This window comes from Durotheca rogersii (assembly GCF_024521655.1).
Source record: "Durotheca rogersii strain YMJ 92031201 chromosome Unknown GGS23scaffold_31, whole genome shotgun sequence".
NCBI classification, from domain to species: Eukaryota; Fungi; Ascomycota; class Sordariomycetes; order Xylariales; family Xylariaceae; genus Durotheca; species Durotheca rogersii.
Window position 1 is genome coordinate 23,694 of NW_026251262.1, and position 17,033 is coordinate 40,726.

The 17,033-nt window shown below is 55.5% G+C and overlaps 7 protein-coding genes across 7 annotated transcripts; 3 read left to right on the forward strand and 4 right to left on the reverse strand.

The window, feature by feature from the left end:
• The first annotated feature begins 285 nt into the window (after positions 1 to 285).
• On the forward strand, positions 286 to 1,610 carry GGS23DRAFT_311992 (pyrroline-5-carboxylate reductase). The gene is made up of 2 exons (XM_051512794.1): positions 286 to 1,042; positions 1,118 to 1,610. The coding sequence occupies exons 1-2, from the start codon at positions 490 to 492 to the stop codon at positions 1,420 to 1,422; spliced, it is 858 nt and encodes a 285-aa protein (XP_051368240.1). The 5' UTR covers positions 286 to 489; the 3' UTR covers positions 1,423 to 1,610.
• A 64-nt stretch (positions 1,611 to 1,674) lies between these two features.
• On the reverse strand, positions 1,675 to 2,833 carry GGS23DRAFT_600232 (uncharacterized protein; the record flags this gene model as incomplete). Its single annotated transcript, XM_051519038.1, has 2 exons — positions 1,675 to 2,575; positions 2,649 to 2,833. The coding sequence occupies 2 exons, from the start codon at positions 2,831 to 2,833 to the stop codon at positions 1,675 to 1,677; spliced, it is 1,086 nt and encodes a 361-aa protein (XP_051368241.1).
• A 972-nt stretch (positions 2,834 to 3,805) lies between these two features.
• GGS23DRAFT_584846 (isochorismatase) lies at positions 3,806 to 5,575 on the reverse strand. The gene is made up of 3 exons (XM_051517344.1): positions 4,943 to 5,575; positions 4,313 to 4,777; positions 3,806 to 4,187 (listed from the first exon to the last, which is right to left on the reverse strand). The coding sequence occupies exons 1-3, from the start codon at positions 5,306 to 5,308 to the stop codon at positions 4,131 to 4,133; spliced, it is 888 nt and encodes a 295-aa protein (XP_051368242.1). The 5' UTR covers positions 5,309 to 5,575; the 3' UTR covers positions 3,806 to 4,130.
• Positions 5,576 to 5,723: 148 nt separating this feature from the next.
• GGS23DRAFT_584848 (Glyoxalase/Bleomycin resistance protein/Dihydroxybiphenyl dioxygenase) lies at positions 5,724 to 6,784 on the forward strand. Its single transcript, XM_051517345.1, has 2 exons — positions 5,724 to 6,663; positions 6,762 to 6,784. Exon 1 carries the CDS (start codon positions 5,927 to 5,929, stop codon positions 6,572 to 6,574), a length of 648 nt encoding a protein of 215 aa, XP_051368243.1. The 5' UTR covers positions 5,724 to 5,926; the 3' UTR covers positions 6,575 to 6,663; positions 6,762 to 6,784.
• Positions 6,785 to 8,066: 1,282 nt separating this feature from the next.
• GGS23DRAFT_312042 (uncharacterized protein) lies at positions 8,067 to 8,662 on the reverse strand. The gene is made up of 2 exons (XM_051512795.1): positions 8,286 to 8,662; positions 8,067 to 8,179 (listed from the first exon to the last, which is right to left on the reverse strand). The coding sequence occupies exons 1-2, from the start codon at positions 8,569 to 8,571 to the stop codon at positions 8,157 to 8,159; spliced, it is 309 nt and encodes a 102-aa protein (XP_051368244.1). The 5' UTR covers positions 8,572 to 8,662; the 3' UTR covers positions 8,067 to 8,156.
• Positions 8,663 to 9,649: 987 nt separating this feature from the next.
• GGS23DRAFT_600235 (uncharacterized protein) lies at positions 9,650 to 10,798 on the forward strand (the record flags this gene model as incomplete). The annotated part of the gene is made up of 1 exon (XM_051519039.1): positions 9,650 to 10,798. The coding sequence occupies one exon, from the start codon at positions 9,650 to 9,652 to the stop codon at positions 10,796 to 10,798; it is 1,149 nt and encodes a 382-aa protein (XP_051368245.1).
• A 3,545-nt stretch (positions 10,799 to 14,343) lies between these two features.
• GGS23DRAFT_584854 (acyltransferase) lies at positions 14,344 to 16,174 on the reverse strand. Its single transcript, XM_051517346.1, has one exon. It carries the CDS (start codon positions 15,909 to 15,911, stop codon positions 14,478 to 14,480), a length of 1,434 nt encoding a protein of 477 aa, XP_051368246.1. The 5' UTR covers positions 15,912 to 16,174; the 3' UTR covers positions 14,344 to 14,477.
• Positions 16,175 to 17,033: the final 859 nt, after the last annotated feature.

Consider the following 17,033-nt stretch of genomic DNA (forward strand, 5'->3'; position numbering starts at 1 on the left):
TTTCAGTGAATAAACACCGGGACTAGGCGGTGCGGTTACCAGCGGCAGCCAGGCACCTTGGGCAGGTACTTATTTGCTAGGAGTACCTTAACTGCCTGTCTAATGCCCGGCGTGGCCAGCCAACCCAGTGTATCTACCCCCAAGAGGTACACTACACTGCTCCTATTCCCAGAAGATACCTGCCTACCTACCTACCTCATAGATGCACATCATCAAGGGATAAAGGAATAGAATCCAAGATAAGCCCCAAACAGTAGTATTCCGGTAGCGATATGCATCTATGCTACTCAATGCTGGGATGGAGGAAGCTATCGACCTCCCCTCGCCTTAGCGAAGACCATAGCTACCTACCTACCTACCTACCTATAGAAAATTAGGCCGCGCCGAACCGGAAGAGACCAAGTGATACCTAAGTAGACTCGCCCTCGTCAAACTCGCTCTGAACCCCAACCCCCGACGGCGTTCCGGAAACTCGAAGCACCCGCCAAAATGACCTCTCAGCTGCACAAGAGCAAGCTGTGCTTCATCGGCGGCGGCAACATGGCCGGCGCCATCATCGGCGGTCTTATCGCCAAGGGCATCGACAAGCAGAACGTCTCCGTCGCCGAGCCGTGGGAGGTCAACCGCGACAAGATGGCTGCCCTCGGCGTGCGCACCACCGCCTCTAACGTCGACGCCTCGACCGACGCCGACCTGCTTGTCCTCGCCGTCAAGCCCCAGGTCGCCAAGGGCGTGGGCCAGGAGCTCGGTGCCGGCTGGGCCGCCCGCACGTCCCTGCCGTTGATCGTCTCCATCGCCGCCGGCATCACCCTGCAGAGCCTGAAGGAGTGGTTCCGCCTGCCCGACGGACGCTCGCCTCACATCATCCGCGTCATGCCCAACACCCCGGCCCTGCTGGGCGAGGGTGCGTCGGGCCTCTTCGCCGGCGACGACGTGTCCCCGGCCGAGAAGGATCTGGCTGCGGCGCTCCTCGGCAGCGTCAGCAAGGTAACCGAGCTGCTGGACCGCGAAGAGTTGATCGATGTCGTCACGGGGCTGTCCGGTAAGACTTGCATACCCTCCACCTGAATCGGAACTCGACCCTCGAAGCCTGTCCACGGATAATAATGACTTCTAGGGTCCGGACCTGCCTACTTCTTCCTCCTGGTGGAACACCTCATCGAAAGCGGAATAAGCCTGGGGCTCACGCGCGAGCAGGCCACGCGCCTAGCGAAGCAGACGTGCTACGGCGCCGGCAAGATGCTCGTCGAGTCGTCCGAGGAGCCCGCGCAGCTGCGGATCAACGTGACTAGTCCCAAGGGGACGACGGAGGCCGCGCTGAAGAGCTTCGATACCTCTGGTTTGAAGGAGACCGTCGACAAGGCTGTGAAGGCGGCTACCAGCCGAGGAGAGGAGCTCGGGAAGACCCTCGCACAGTCTTAGCTGCGCCCTTCGAATATCTCGAAAATGAGTGCACGGTAGCTATATTAATTGCGGTTTCCGATAAGATAGCGTTGTTACAAGAAGAAAAAACAGGATAGACTATCTGCTCATATCTGCTTTCACGGTAAAGGAGAACAAATATGGTATGCGATGACTCTATATCATCCTCGAGGATGTAGCAATATTCGAAACAACCAACACATAGGATATAAATCAGTAGGGGGCCGGGCACGGTATTCATTACTACATCTTCTATTTAGCAGCTACCAACAGCTCCTCAACACGCGCCGAGATATCCACGAGCGGGAACTTGGTCCTGCTCCCCGCGGACGTCCCCGGGACGATCGGGTCCGAGAACCACTCATTCACCGTGTATATGCTCCCGGCGATCTCGACGGTAGCAGTATTAGCGCCGCCATCGTCTACCAAAGACAGGTCATTCGGGATCAACCCGAGATACTCGGCTGCCTCCCATCTGCCGTCTGCGGATCGGAGCACCGACACCCCCCGTTCGTGCTCCGAGATCAGCAGGACTGTCCCGCCATACTTGGGCGGTAGGTAGATGGCGTCGAACGACAGGATCGGGTCCTCCGGCGTCCTGGGGACGACTACGGGCACACCCTCTTCCGCCGCCAGGTCGAACCGGTAGATCGAGCCGCCACTAGCGCTATTGTTCTTGATGTCGCTGGCAAGGAGGATGTCCCCGGCCGCGGCAAACCCGGTAAGCCCGTACACCGTATGGTCGATCTCGGGGGGTAGATACCACGGCTTGATGCTCTTGCCGTCGGGCTCGACGCGCAGGATCGTACCGGGATAGCTCCCCAGGACGTAGACGTGGCCGCGGGCATCGTGCTCCACGTCCTGTTGCCCGCCATACTCACCCCGGGTCACCTCCGTGATGTTGAGAGACCACACGATCTCCCGCTTCGCCGGGTCGTAGCGGATAAGGTAGTCGTCACCCGCGATCTGGTGATCGGGGGTCTCGTGGGGGGTCGCGGAATCCACGAGGATCGAGATCAGATTCGTGTACGGATCCCACGCGACGCCGCCGACGTGGAAGGGCCTCGTGCGCGTGATGCCCCCGAACTCGAGAGTGAGCACCGTCTCGGCCTTGTACGGGTCGTACACGACCACCGAGGCGTTGAAAAGTGAGCTACCAGACCAGGGTATCATATTCAGCTATGACCCCCAGTCGCACAGTTCTTAATGGGGCGGGAGAAACTAACCCGAAATACAGGAGGCACTCGTTTAGATCAAAGTCGGCATTCTCGGGGTATAGTTGGTACGATTCTATCACGATCGACCCGTTTCGGAACGGCGGGCACTCGTTTGGCGGCGCGATTCCGCGCCCTGCCGCGTCCCCAGCCAGCGCTATTGCTGCAATCCAGAAACAGAGGTATAATAGCAGCATGATCGCGATCACTAGGGGAGAAGGTGGGTCGAGGAGGAGATGGCGTCTCATGGGCTGTATGACAGGGAAAACCCTAGCCTAACCGCCGTCTCCCTTATTATGAAATTCTACTCAACACCACGTCCCTACGCAATAGTCCCATGACTTTTACCGTAGACCCGTGGGTCACCCCCTCCCGGGTGGGCGCGGAGTGGCGTCCCGCATCCTCCGGGATACTGATCGCTACCATAGTTGGGTTGGACGGCTCGTATGAAAGACATTCCCACCCCTTCACTGATCCGGAATGTTGGTAACAATGGTTCAGCCCAGGCTCCTATGGCGAGAGAGCAATTAGTAGGCTACTCGGATAATCTCATCCTAATGAACTTCACATCTTAGATAGCAAGACAATAGATATGTATGGCATGTATATCTGAGACAGATTCACCCCCGATAGATGTCGTACGCGTGCATGATAAGCAGTAGAGGGATGTACACGGGATCTAATATTAGCCTAACGTAGCCGACGTGCCCCTTAATATGAAATAATGTTGAGGCGGCCTCGGCCTATATCAATACCGAGCCTGGGCCGTTCTTCACTGCAGTTGAGACGGTGAACCGCATAGGGGCAATCCTGATATTTCCGGATGCAAGCCAGAGAGGGGCCATTGTATATTACACCTCATTACAAGGAATGTGGATGGCCAATAGGGGATGTAGTGTGAAGGGTGGTCTTCAAGAACCGGATTGATAAGCCCAGCACATCAAATCCGGCGATGTTAGGCCGTAGATGCCCCATACGGCGACGTCGTGCTTCTCGGACACTTCGTCAGCATGTACTACCGAACAGGGCACGCCGAGAATAGAATACAAAGATGTCGCGCTGGAGACGGCTTCCACCTCCGTATGGACGAGATAAGAGTTCCCGTCATGAAGGTTTGGGTGAAATCGGCAGCTTAAAGGTTCGACAGCGAGAATTTGTTACGGATGTAGGTAAATTGCTAGTTTTTCTTAGGTATGGGCATTATTATACTCTTATAGTCTCCCAATGTATCGTCATCTTGGGATGTGTAAGCGTGGACAGTAAAGTAAATGCGTATTTAAAATACATAGCTTGATATATGCTGTTAATATCAATAGGAGACAGTGAGAAGGCGGCCGAGCGATTACAGCTCATTATACACAGCTGTTAACAAGTTAACCAGCTCCAAAGGCTCATACAAGTCCCTAAATGTAGACTGGAAAGGGGGCCATTCCATGGTAATTCGAGAATGCCATTTCTCGTTTATGTATCTCTTGTCGTAACGGATATGTCCTTTCACGCGATAGACCCCTCGAGAATACTCTTGCTATTCACCACGAAGCCGTATACCTTCTATTACGAACAGACAGTGTTAGCATGTCGACTAAATAGGGAACAGCAACCACGTTCCGCCGACTACGTAGAGGCCTTAGATGTCACACCCTGGACGAAAGATACAAATGAAATCACCGACTCACCGCGGCATTGTAAACACTGACTTCCTGCCCCCCCGGGGTCGTCGTCGCGCAGCAGTCGTCTACCATGACGCAGTCCCACCCTTGGTAGTAGGCGTCGGCCAGCGTTCCCAGCACGCACTGGTCGGTATTGACGCCGGCAAACAGGAGGGTGCGGAACCCGCCGGCGGCCAGCGCCCGCGCCAGCGGCGTCTCGCCGTGCCAAAGGCCCGAGACGCGGTCCTTGTCGCAGAAGAGGTCCGCGTCTGCCCGGCTAGCGACTTGCAATGGGTCGTACAGGCGCGCGTTCCACGAGCCCGCCATCAGGAGCCGGCCCCTGCCCTCGCCCATGTCGGACCCGAAGCCGTTCCTGGCCGGCGTGCTCGCGCCCGAGGGCGGCAGGATGAGGTTGCTGGCGAAGCTGCGCTGAGCCGCCGCGGGCATGGCACCGAGGTCCTCCTCGGCCAGCCCCCAGTTCAACCAGATGATCTGTGAGACGCGGTGTAAAAAGGCCTCGTTAGCAGCCTACTCGCCCATGCTACTGTCCCAACCACGCTGCTAGTAGATTCCAGGCATTGGGAAGAGTAGAAACGCGCTATTGATAGGATCTACGTAGCTTGATAATGCCCCTCCTTAACCCACCTGCCTACCTACCTTAACGCCGATGTCCCTACATCTCTCAATGACTTCCAGGGTTCGTTCTACGGCAGCGAGGCCGCTAGGATGAGCGCTACATCGTGGATGGAGGAAGTAGTTTTGCATGTCGACTACGACCAGCGCACTTCGGCTTGGGGCTATAGTGATGGACGTGTCCGGGGGACCCGCCGTGGTGCGGATCGTGAATCGCGCCGAGGACGCCCCGCGCGCCAAGTCGTAGGACTTGGTGTTCCTGTCGTAAACCCAACCGTCGCCCTCGGGCCCGAATGTCAGAGCCTGCGGCATTTCACTCGCGAGACGCTTTGCCTGTCTCAACGACGCGGTAATACGTGGTTCGTCGGCGCTCTTGACAACAGAACGCATAGGGTTAGACAGAGGCGGGGTAGGCAAAGTGAAGGGGGTAGCCACAGCATCACCGACATCGCTTCACCAAGAGTTATCGGGTACCAAGAACGAATGTCACTGATACTTGGCCGTGACAGACGGCCAGCAAGGAAGATGTGGTCGCACTTGTTCGACGACCAATTTGGAGGCGACGGTGCGGCCTGATTGCCGACTGGCTCAAAAACAACGAGCGTAGCCTATCTACGCCTAGAGCCCTGCAAGCCACGGCCTGTCGAAAGGGTGTCGAGACAGGCGTAGATGCGTCGTAAATCCGTGTGAGGTCTGATTTCGACCAACCAGCTGGTGAGGGCATGTCCGAGGTGCGCCTGGGATTGTGCTTGGAGATTGTTGGGGACAGGTCGAGACTTGGGGGCGTCGACGTGGCTACAGGATCACGCGATTCGCGATTACAACGATTACAACTTCGTAAGGACGAGATAGGAATACAATACCTATGCTCATTGCTGGCGACCTGACGGCGTTTATTCATCCATTACGAGCTTGGAATTTCTGCCTGGGCATATCTACCTTCTAGTAAACGCATTCTCATCTCCATCGGAAAATAAATAAAACAGAAAACACCTCGGGACCGCGAGGATGACCCCAAAGATGGCCGAAGTGAACGTGACCGGCAAGGTCATCTCGCCGTCGCGGATGGCGCACGTGGTGCTGCGGACGCCGCGCTACGAGGCGATGGTAGCGTTCTACACGGCGTTCCTGGGGGCGCACGTGGTGGTGCGGACGCCGGTGATCGCGTTCCTGACGTACGACTCGGAGCACCACCGGATCGCAATCGCGGCGGTGCCGGGGTGCGGGGAGAAGGTGCGCGGGAGCGCGGGGCTGGAGCACATCGCGTTCGGGTTCGGGGGGCTGGCGGAGCTGGCGGCGGCGTACGTGCAGCGGCGGGCGCGCGGCATGGTGCCGGTGTGGAGCACGAACCACGGCCCGACCACGAGCCTCTACTACCAGGACCCCGACGGCAACCTGCTCGAGACCCAGGTCGACAACTTCGACGACCCCGCCGCCGCCACCGCCTTCATGCTCGGCCCCGACTACGCCGCCAACCCCTGGGGTGTCGACTTCGACCCCGACCACCTCGTCCGCCGCCTCCGCGCCGGCGAGCCCGAGGCCCAGATCAAGAGGCGCCCCGTCAGCGGGCCCCGCGCCATCGAGACCGTGCCCATCTTCAACCCCCCGCCGCCGGTCGTGAGGGACAGCTACGAGCCGATCGAGGGCGCCGTCTGATACGCCGTTTGCAGTCGGGTAAGAGGCGGGCGCATGTTACCTACCTATGTATAAGAACTGAGCTGTTGGCACGACGTTTTTTCTTTCCTGTATGGATTGTTCTTTTCCCTCTTTTCCCTTCCTCTTTTTCTTCTGTCATGGTGTCGCAAAAGTATCTCCACCTCGTATTCTCACCTACATGGCGCAGATTGAACGGTTTTGTCAGGCGGTAGAAGACGCGGCCGCATTCTCGAGGCTTCGAGGGGCGGCTGATGCATCTTGATGATTTATGGATACATGCTTCTCCCTTAACGATGTCGGCTGTTCTTCTTTCTCTGCTTGCCTGCACGCAATCAATTTTCCATGTATTCGGCCTCGACGGCGGTTATGGTAATGGTAATGTGGCATTGAAACCGCCCATACGCCTTAGCTCGCTTTGCATATCTGCAAGTCATCCAGAGAGGGCTAATACGGGGATCGTCGAGGTGGGTGGGGGCCGGTGCACGATGAATTGCTCGACGAGTTGGCCCTGGTAATTAGTTGCAATGAATCCAGAGATGACGATGATGCTGTATTGCTATATTTTTGATCTTATTATTCGATCTCGTCGGCGCGCGATCCCATGCGGGACCGAAGAACGAAAAGAAAAAAACAGGGGCGGAAAGAGGAAGGGGGGGGGAAGGTTTCGCCCATTGAGAATCCGAAGCCCTTCCAGAGAGGCTAATATGATCATCCGGTATGATCTTTCGCTGGGCCGGACGACGCAACGCTCACCAGGGCGTCGTCAGGCAGTGCCCGAAGATCCTGTCGGTATGGGGAGACGCGTGATCGATGAGATGGGACGAGATGGGATGAAACGAAAGCCGGAGTCACCTCGTCACGTCAATGATCAACGCATGAGGCTGTTCGTCGCGGATCCATGTGAGCATCAACTCACCTTCGAGGGAAATCGAGTCAATATGCCTCGACTACATAATACCTGTAGGATCGACGGCGTGGTTGTAGAGTTCTTCACGAGGATCGCGGTAGGTTTGGTATTATACCCAGCGCAAGTTTTGGACTGCCATACCTACCTAGGTACACACATACGTAACGCGTGCTTGTCATCTAAAGTCGCATCGACAATCTAGCGACCCCTATCCCCAGGTTACATTTCTCATCTGGTTATTTCCCCTATCATCCCTCCGAGCCAGCTTACTGCGTAGTCGTCCATCCGGATTCCGGTCCTTGCAACGAATAATCTCAATGATGCGAGGCCCACTGCCGCCGCCGGGGTATGTACATCTGCTAGGGGGGCTCGAGACAAGCTTGGAGGCAGGCTTGGCTCGACGCTTGATTGTGTTGGAACCGCCAGCTTGGAACCGGAAAGCATAGGAGGCGAGTGGAAAGGCTGCGAGAGAACATATTTACGGTGTAATATCATTGTGTTCGTTGCGCTCTTCGTGCGCCAATTACGGTGCTGGCGGAAGCCCGCTCGAAGGCCAGAGCTTGGTAGATCAAACCCGGAGAGTATTGAACCCGTCTCAGGGGCTCCTCACGAAGCCGTTTGATCGTCCGCTAGCACGGGATGGACTAAGCGACAGGCGCAGGGGTTGTCGGCGGTCTAGAAGAGGTTGGAGAGGATCACTTGAGGAAGTTAGTGGGCCTGGCGATGGCCATTCTCGCTCTTCTCGCCGTCAGGGGAGGCCAAGCTGCCATCCAAAGCCAGCGCCAATATCGAAGGAGGACTAGCCTTCATCATCTGTTCTACGCAGTAACGCAGTTACCGCCGCGGGTGCGCTCGGCCTACTGGTGGCCCGAGGCCGTATCCCATTCCTTCGTTCGGGCATGATGCCATGCCGTCTCTGTCCAAGGCCGCCTACCAAGTAGCAGCCCTTCGGGCGGAATCCGTCTGCGAATTTCCGAATACGCGCCTCCGTCCGCGAAAGAGATTTGGCAAAGGAGTAGAATGACCATATTGCGGGCGCACCTAGGTTAAGTAACTCGCATATTACCCATCCGCGGACCCATGCGCGCATCGTGACCCGAGACTGCGAGAATCGTGATGGGGTTGATTTGAAAGGAAAAAAAAAAAAAAAACTCCCCCCAGCTGGTAGCTGATCTCTGGGTAGCCTCGATCGCGCCTCAGCTGGAATATTTTAAGCTTGACTACATGGACTGGACTGCATCCGTGGGAGACTACGGCAACAAGCCGTCATCAATCAAGCAAAGGCCTCACAGCAAAACACCACACCTCTTGCGGACCCCTGTCGACCCCATTCCCCAGGACCGTTTAGGTGCGGACACAGACGTGTGCCAAGTGCCTCAAGAGTCTCTCCTGTCATTACACTTACCGTCTTGCTAACCGCCCAAAGAGTTCTCCTTGACGGTACCGGGCAACGCGAAACAATCGAGGGCGTTTGAGCGCACTGGCTGCAGTAGCATTTCAGCGCTTCTGTGACGAGTTTACCAGATTTCCTTCCCCCCCACCCCTGCTGTCTTGCTACCTGAGAGCGGGAGAGGATCAACTTGCTAGGGGATGGTGATGGGGGAAAGCTCATCACCGGCCCGTTCATCCATCGTTCGGTTGCTTCGTAGGGCAACTGGCATGAGAGGGATGCCCTACTAGAGGGGACTTAGCACGGCATCCGTGGTAGTAAGATATCGCGGTTGGGCTGCTTCGAATACGTCAAGCCCATGCCACACCATCTTAGCCTGCCATCTGATCTCAATGCTAAGATTTAGTCTGACCCACGGAAGGGGCTCGTCAACCACGTTGTGAGTCTCTCGGGATCAGCTATCCTGGCTTGTCGCGCCCTTTTGGTCTTCGAGCTCGCCTGCGATGCCATCTATATAATCGCTTTGCCCCAGGCCTCGCATCATGATGTCTCTTCTCCCTTCCCTCCCATCAAGCTTCGGTTCATTCTTTGATATCCACTTCTTTCCAGTTCTGTGAACTTTTTCGTTCTAGATCCCTCATTTTTTTTTGCTTCTAATTCCTTACGCACCGCTCGGCCGGTCCTTTTTTGCCCTAGACAGTACTCGTCAACGGCACTTACCTTCTTTCAGAGAATTTCAACCCGTCGCTTGACTCCAACTTCGTACTTTTTCTTCGTCATGTATACCAAGGCCACTCTGATCTCGGCCATCCTGGCCGTGGCTGAGGCCCGTTTCGGCCAAGAGCAGCTCCCCGTTGCCGATATCCAGGCCCTGGGCAACTTCGGCAACGCCGGCGAAGCCCCGACTCTCGCCGGCCAGGTCCCGGGTGTTCTGCTCGCCGCCGCCAACCCGTGCAACAAGCTCACCCTTGCCGACACGATTGTTGAAACTCTCGGTAACGATCCCCAGGTCATTGCTGCGGCGCAGAAGCTTGTTGCTGCCGAGCAGAACTTCAACCCCTTTGCCGTCAGCATTCCCAACATCTGCGGCGATGCCAGTCTCCCTGCCACCGCCGAGCTCCGCGGTATTGTTCCTCTAGTTGATCCTGCTGTCGGCGGCTCCGACATCGAGAACGCCAACTCGGCGACTTCTCTCCAAAATCCGTTTGATGCCAACGGGCTCAGCGTTGCCGATGTCATGATCGCCCAAGGCTTCTCGAACTTCACTGTGAACGGCGCTGCTGCTGGAGGGAACGGCAACAACAACAACAACAATGGTAACGGAAACAACAATAACGGAAATAACAACGCCGGTAACAACAACAACAATAACAACAACGGGTGTGGATCGAGGACCACGAGCACTACCGCCGCCCCTGCCGCTACCACTACTGCCGCTACCGGCAACGGAAACAACAATGGCAACAACAACAACGGGAACAACAACAACAACAATGGCGGAAATGCCAGCGTCGGCAACGGCGTCGGCGCGGTCGATGACCCGGTGACCGGTACCTTTGCGGGCTTCCAGGCGTCGTCGCTCGGTCTCGACTTCGGGACCTGCACGCCGACGGTGAAGTTCGAGGAGTCGCTGAACGGGCGCAAGGCGGGCGAGTTTACGTTCCAGGCGCAGGACCCGGTGGTGAACCGGGGCCAGCAGGAGGCGCTGAACCCTAACATCATCTTCAACCGGATCTGCGACCAGCTCGGCAACGTGTGCGACGCCGCCGACGACGCCGTCGCCGCCTGCCGCGACGCCCAGGCCCAGCTCGGCACCGCCACCAGGGACGCCACCACCGCTGACGCCTGGAACGCCGCCCTCGGCTTCGCCGGCACCGACCTCAACCCCGACAACGCCCCCAAGGCCGGCCTCATCGGCCACACATAGACGCCGCCGCGCGCCCGCGCGTTAACGTGCACGCAGGCAGCTCGGCCTGGCCCCAGGGCCACCCCCTGGGCTCGTCGGCTCGTGGATATAGGGAACCTTGCGGCAACGGGCTGCTCGGGAGGATGGGGGTTATAACGTGTTCATGACGTGTTCGATAAGTAAAAGTACTTATGTTGTATTATCTATTCTTCAATTCAAATGTCAACCCATTCTGTCACTATGCTGGCGAGTTGAACGTACATAAACCGGTGCCTTTGCCCCTGGACTCGATCGTCGCGATTTGTGCCGCCTACTCTGAGATTAGGCGTTAAGGTAGGTGTAAGTAAGTGTGAGTGAAGTAGGAAAACAAGTCATGCTCATTGTGGCTCGCAGTTACTGGTCCTATCGCCCTCGCAGATTGAGCTGTCTTTTGCTCTGGACAACGCGTTTAGAAGCAAGTTGGCTGGGGAATCGACCATAGTGACTGAAGTCGCCCAGGCCGGCTACTTACTAGTTTCTCGACAACGTTCCATCCTTATGGCTCAATAAAGGCTGTGCCGCACGCTATGCCGTGGACATTTACTAACACATGATTATCCAGCCCAGCGGTTCGGTCTCGCCGCCGTAATCTCTCTAGCTAGAGCGGCTGCCTGGGGACTCGTGTTCCTTCGGCCATGGACCTGCTTCTTTACAGCACTCAGCCTTCCAGAAAGCAGGCAAAAAAAAAAATGCCTCGTTTATTTATTCCCAAAGAATGAGCAGCTAGCCTTCGGGACTGCCTCCCGCCCCAAACGTGATCGACGACTCGATAGCGGATTGTGACACGACCAAGGTTTCGGCACCGTAACCCGCCTCTCGTCCTCGTCTATCCTAACCCCCCCGAGATCCGATCCCTGGCAGACGTCGAGACCTCAACTGAGCCCAGCCCAGCGGTGAGAATGTGATAGGCAGCAACCAAGCCGCTTGGAGGATAGGCGTTCGGACGGGCAGGCAAGTGTTCGGCATCCGTTATTCACTCAACGACGAGCAATTAAAATGAAACCATTCCGCCCTAGATCCTTAATCAGCGCGTCCGATACGGCCCCTAGGGCGCAGCGGCGGCCGCTCCCACCACTGCGTGGGGGGTCGTCGCAGGCATGGCAAAGTGCTCAAACGGCAGGCTAGGGCGACCGATGAGTCTTATACTCATAGAAGGCATCCCGAATGAAGGCTGTACCAGCAGACATAATGGCATAAACACAGAAAGACGGCTGACGGTACGGTGTGGTGTGAGGGCAGGGGTTGATTCAATATGCACATATGCATGCCGTGTATCTAATATCTATCCGTCTGTGTGTGTGTGTCGATTCCGAGCACTCCTCTCTCTGCGGTATGGAGACAATCTCCGATGCAGCTCTTCACCCACACATATGTATCTAGGGACGCAGGTAGGTATGCGTATGAATTATCTCCGCCGCCAGCAGAACGCCTCTGTGCCACAACCGACCGGGGAATTCGACACACATTGCATGCTTGTCACCAATTGCCAGGGGGGGAGGGAGAGGAGGGTTCCGTTCCCCTGACAAGATCTCGCTTGGGCTTAGCCTTCGGATCTTCCATTCGTATACTGCAATGGGCATGAATCAATGCTTTAGTTCGGATTCGGCGAACCAGGACTTCGCGTCGTCGGCCAGCAACTAGTGGACGTGAGGTCGCCCATCCGTCCAGTTTTCTTCTTCATTCGCGAAGTCCTCACAGCAAGATTCCCGCCACCGTATTCATATTTGCAACTAGGCTTCGCGATAAAGTCATCCCTAGGGGCTTCGAGCCGCCTAGGATACTTGAGGAATAGCTTCCCTTAGCAAGCCCGCCGGAAGTGCCGGAAGTGTCGTAGCTCACATAGTGTCGGGCCCCAGAGTCTTGCCATAGTACGTGCGTGCGTACGTGGTACCTATATTCTCCCTTTCCCTCTGGGGTATATGCCGATATTGTCTGTGTGTGTGTCTGTGTGTGTGTTCTCCTTTCTTGACAGCGCGTGTCCCCTTCTTTTTTTAAACCCGCCGTTTCGATAAGGTGCTGATCCGGTGCGTTAGACCCAATCGTAGAGGAGACGGTACTTGGTCAGACGGGTCTGACTGCGATGCGAGGTACGAAGACGGGGCCAAACGTCCTGAGCGCCTGATGGGCAGTCTTGCAGAATGATGTCGTGTCTAAGGCCGTCTAGCAGTCAAGGCGCTGCCTTTTGCTGTGTGAATTCCCCAGCAGACCCATCAGGCCGGCACCACTCTATCCTGACCACGATTCATTTCCCCATCGTCGGCGAGCAGACCCCTGATTTTTGGAACCACGACTATCACATCGATCCTGCATACATGCCTACAGAGTATGCATTGAATGATCATCGCGGAGGAGCGGCTAGGGTCCTCGATTGTCGTGTCGCTCCCTTCCACTCGCGTGCGCAGGCTTCTCGAGACATTCGATGCGTCGGGGTAGGGTTGTCCACGAATATTTGGGCCCAAGTACACGGTATGGCCGCTGGAGTATAAGACAACTACCACAAGCATACCTACATAAACAACCCCTTTCGGAATCGCGCGTTCGCTTATTTTCACCCTTATGCATCTCTCGCCGAGTTCGTATAATCGGAACAGTTGCTACCTCTCAAGACTCTTGGGAACCGGAACGGGACGGATGGTCCGGTCGGCAAGCTGCGAGGATGGTTATTGGATATGACTGGATATTATAGGGAACATATAGGGTGACATCCCGGGTGGGATCGCTACTTGCGCTCGGCATCAGGGTGTTCGAGTGGGCTTTTGGCGCCAGAATCCATGGGAAGAGAGATACTCGTCTGAGGTGTTGCTCTCTACGAACTGGCGGTGGCGTAAGCCAATGCCCCGATATGGCACCCAACCCCAACCCCAGCCGTTCGGGTAGGGAAAAGGGGAGGTGAGGGGGGGTGGAAGACAGGAGGGATAGGCTGGGTCCACATCACGCAACTGTCCTTGGTTGTTGGTATTAGTATCGTAGCAGTGCTAATCCTAACCCATGTCTATATCTCGGACCCGCTGGGTCCACAGTGTAAGTACAGAATTCGGGGACGGATCATTCCCATCGTGGATATTCTCTACCGACGTACACACGTACGTCTGTATTCGAGTACCTATGTATGCCCGTATCTCGATGTCCCGCGTACATGATGAATCGATGTCTATCTACGGCGGGGATGGAGGCGCTGTCCGTCTTCGCGAGCACCAGTAGGCTCTCCTGTCACCCGTAGAGCGTAGTATTGAGGCGTTCGGAGGAGAAATATTCGGAGAACATGGGACAAAGAGGAAAGTGAGAGGAGAAAATGGCACTGTTGGAGTACGGGACGTTTCACGCGGTCTGGTAACATATAGCCGGATTGGCCGATGCTTGGTGCTGTATGTGCTGTCGGCACGGCTGAAATTGGAAAGTCAGAGGGATGGCAGACGTCTTGGTACTATCGAGACTACGATCCGAGGGATCGAGGAATCAACTCCCAGATCGGGACCCGGGGTAATAGGGACCTTGCTCGACAGAGAGGATTCTGGGCCTTGGTGACGGCCCTGATCCCATAACACACATTTCACGTAAAAGTTCACACAACGAGTATTCTTAACTTCTTGTAATATTGATCTAAAGACTCTATGGGCCTGCCACAACCTCCTATATCGTCCTTATCCAAGGATCAGGGAATCTATGCTGCCACCTTGGTCTCGTAACCCCTGAATTCGAAGAACTCCCCGAACTCCGGATCCTTGATCAAATTGTCGGCAATCTCCTTCTCGAAGGGGATCATGAACTCGAATCCCTCATCGGGGTTGCCGGTCCTGCGAGGCGGATAGATGATGACCAGCCCCTCGTCTATCTTGCCGGCGAAGAGATGGCGGAAGGCCACCGGCTGTCCGAATCCGAAGTCGTCCTCGACAACCTTAGCATCACGCCAGTCGGTCATAAGGACGCTTAAGGGCGGGAAGGAGTCGACGCGAATGAAGAGCGACGACTTGTCACGAATCGGTGCCACCGCCGCCAAGGTTGCGGCCAAGACGGCGTCAGTTACGCCGTTGGTGAGACCGCGGATATAGGTTGCGAGCTTGGTTAGTGGAGCCTCTGAGATCACCTCGCTAGTGGTGAACTTTTGCGGCGCCGTGGCCGTTGTGGCCGCGAAGAAGACGTTCCTTTGCATCCTCGTCGGCGCACTGGGGTTGGTGAGTCGGGGCCGCATGTTAACAGCCTCGCCCCATAAGGTCGATGAAGAAAGGTCCGACTTGTGGTAGGCGGCGCGATGTTTCGACAAGTGCCGCCACAGGAAGGCAGAGAAGGCGTCGTAGGTTGAGATCCAGGAGCCGTCGCTAGGGGCGGCGCTGTTCTTCAGCTCCTCAGCCTTGCTCTTGGGCAAGTGGAACAGAAGCGAAGAGAACGGTGGGTGGGGGTACCGCTCGGCAGCGACCGGGCCGTCGACCTTGGATTCTTCGGGGACGTCCGGTGCGATGAATCGGGTGTGCTCAACAGCCTCTGGATCCCAGGCCGGGGCCGGGGTCCCCTTGGCGATAGCAGCACAGTTATCAGCGAGCTGGTGGGTGAAATGGGACCAGCCCATGGCATCATTCGCATAGTGGTGGGAATGCATGTTGAAAACCAGACCGCCACGGATGAAGTTCGCCTGGAAGGCGGAGAGGAATGGACTTGTATTCGGGTGGCACTCAGGCCTCTCCCCGTAGGTGAGCCCATGCCAGCTAAAGGTCTGGATCTTGTCTCCCAGGCTGGCCGTAGTGAAGTGTCCCTTCTCGAGGTCCGAGAAAGAGGGGTAGTCGTCTTCTGGCGTGTCGAGATACTGGACGACGAAGCCAACAGTGCTGTCCTTCTTGTTGACGAACGAGTGGCCACCGTCTTCGTTCTTCTCGATCGTCCCAACAAGATGCCAAGCTTGGGCGAGAGTCCGCTCAAGGCCTTCCTTCAATATAGAAGCAATCTTGGCCCTGTCCGCCCCGTCATCCAATTTGAAGAAAAGGGTATAGTTATTGTACGTGCAGGCAGCTAGGTAGTCAAGCGTGGACAGCCTCGCCGTCCTCTCCTCGGGGCCATTTTCGTAGCCCCAGGGATGGAGGTTGTATTCCTCGACCTTCGGCATAGTTACTAGGTTGACAAGTAGGATGGATGGCGACAGCGATATTGAGGTAGTCTTGAGGGAGCTCACTGAGGAGAATGGCGAGCCGAGGGAGCTAACAACTAGATATCAGACAGAAATATATACACATACAGTAAAGGCCAGCAGCGAGTTTTCGACCGGGTGCCACCAAGGGCGACAAGTCCAAACACCCCTCACCGTTTACCCCCTTCACTTCCTATAGCAGACACTACATCACGAACAGGTATCGTGTACAAGGACGAATGTAACTTGGATTTCTAGGACCACATAACGGTAAAGTAAGGGTGAATTAGTATGCTTAAATATATTTATATAGGACTATTTTTAAAATCAATAACGAATAAATACCCTAAATAATGAGATATTTTAGAAAGATAGCTAATTTCTATTTATAAAATAGAATACTAACATAAAATATTTTTTTAATATTTTTATATACTTTGGTAAGTATAATAATGTATTTCCACACTGATAATAAAAGTTTATGTAAATGTTTATAAGCTGGTATTTAAGTTATAAAATCATATTATCTAATGAATGTAATCTTTAATATCGTAGTAGTTTGGTAAGGGGGCAAGTGGTGTGTAGGGGTGCTTGAATTTTGGTAACCTGGATGCGGTGAGAACCCTCAAGGGAGCTCCGAAAACAGCAGGCAGCGAGTTTGGTGAAGCTAGAGAAACTATGCGAATCCTAACCATGTGAGCCCGAAGCCCAGGTACGACAAGTATACCGCTCAGGGGCTCTCTACCTACATACGCACGCATGCTCGATGCTGCATTGCAACCTGACCTCGGTTCAACTACCTTCATTGGCTGCGCGGGGGGCTGCTGGCCGCTGGCCGCTTTATCCTTTTCACCCCTGTGGTGATATGTCAAGGCATAGTCAGGCTATAGATAGGAGCTGAGACGTTTCTTATGGTTTCCCGGGGGCTTCCACTCGATCTGAGCATCATCTCTTCGCTCACTGGCAAGTCTCTAGCTCTGGGTTTGTTGACGTGATAAAGATTTCGTTGTTTCGACATCTGGGGGTTCCTTGGCGATATAGGTAATATCATCTCAAGGGCGTAGGATGCAGGCTCAGCCTAATATTCACCCCCCTCCCCCC

Excerpts from the sequence above, each read along its gene's own strand:
- GGS23DRAFT_584854 (XM_051517346.1), bottom strand. The coding sequence starts at position 15,911 with ATGCCGAAGGTCGAGGAATACAACCTCCATCCCTGGGGCTACGAAAAT.
- GGS23DRAFT_584848 (XM_051517345.1), top strand. The coding sequence starts at position 5,927 with ATGACCCCAAAGATGGCCGAAGTGAACGTGACCGGCAAGGTCATCTCG.
- GGS23DRAFT_311992 (XM_051512794.1), top strand. The coding sequence starts at position 490 with ATGACCTCTCAGCTGCACAAGAGCAAGCTGTGCTTCATCGGCGGCGGC. Across the intron at positions 1,043-1,117 it reads TGTCGTCACGGGGCTGTCCG|GGTCCGGACCTGCCTACTTC; the intron begins GTAAGACTTGCA and ends AATGACTTCTAG.
- GGS23DRAFT_312042 (XM_051512795.1), bottom strand. The coding sequence starts at position 8,571 with ATGCGCGCATGGGTCCGCGGATGGGTAATATGCGAGTTACTTAACCTA. Across the intron at positions 8,180-8,285 it reads GCGTAGAACAGATGATGAAG|TGATCCTCTCCAACCTCTTC; the intron begins GCTAGTCCTCCT and ends AACTTCCTCAAG.
- GGS23DRAFT_584846 (XM_051517344.1), bottom strand. The coding sequence starts at position 5,308 with ATGCGTTCTGTTGTCAAGAGCGCCGACGAACCACGTATTACCGCGTCG. Across the intron at positions 4,778-4,942 it reads GTAGGGACATCGGCGTTAAG|ATCATCTGGTTGAACTGGGG; the intron begins GTAGGTAGGCAG and ends CGCGTCTCACAG. Across the intron at positions 4,188-4,312 it reads TCAGTGTTTACAATGCCGCG|AAGGTATACGGCTTCGTGGT; the intron begins GTGAGTCGGTGA and ends TGTTCGTAATAG.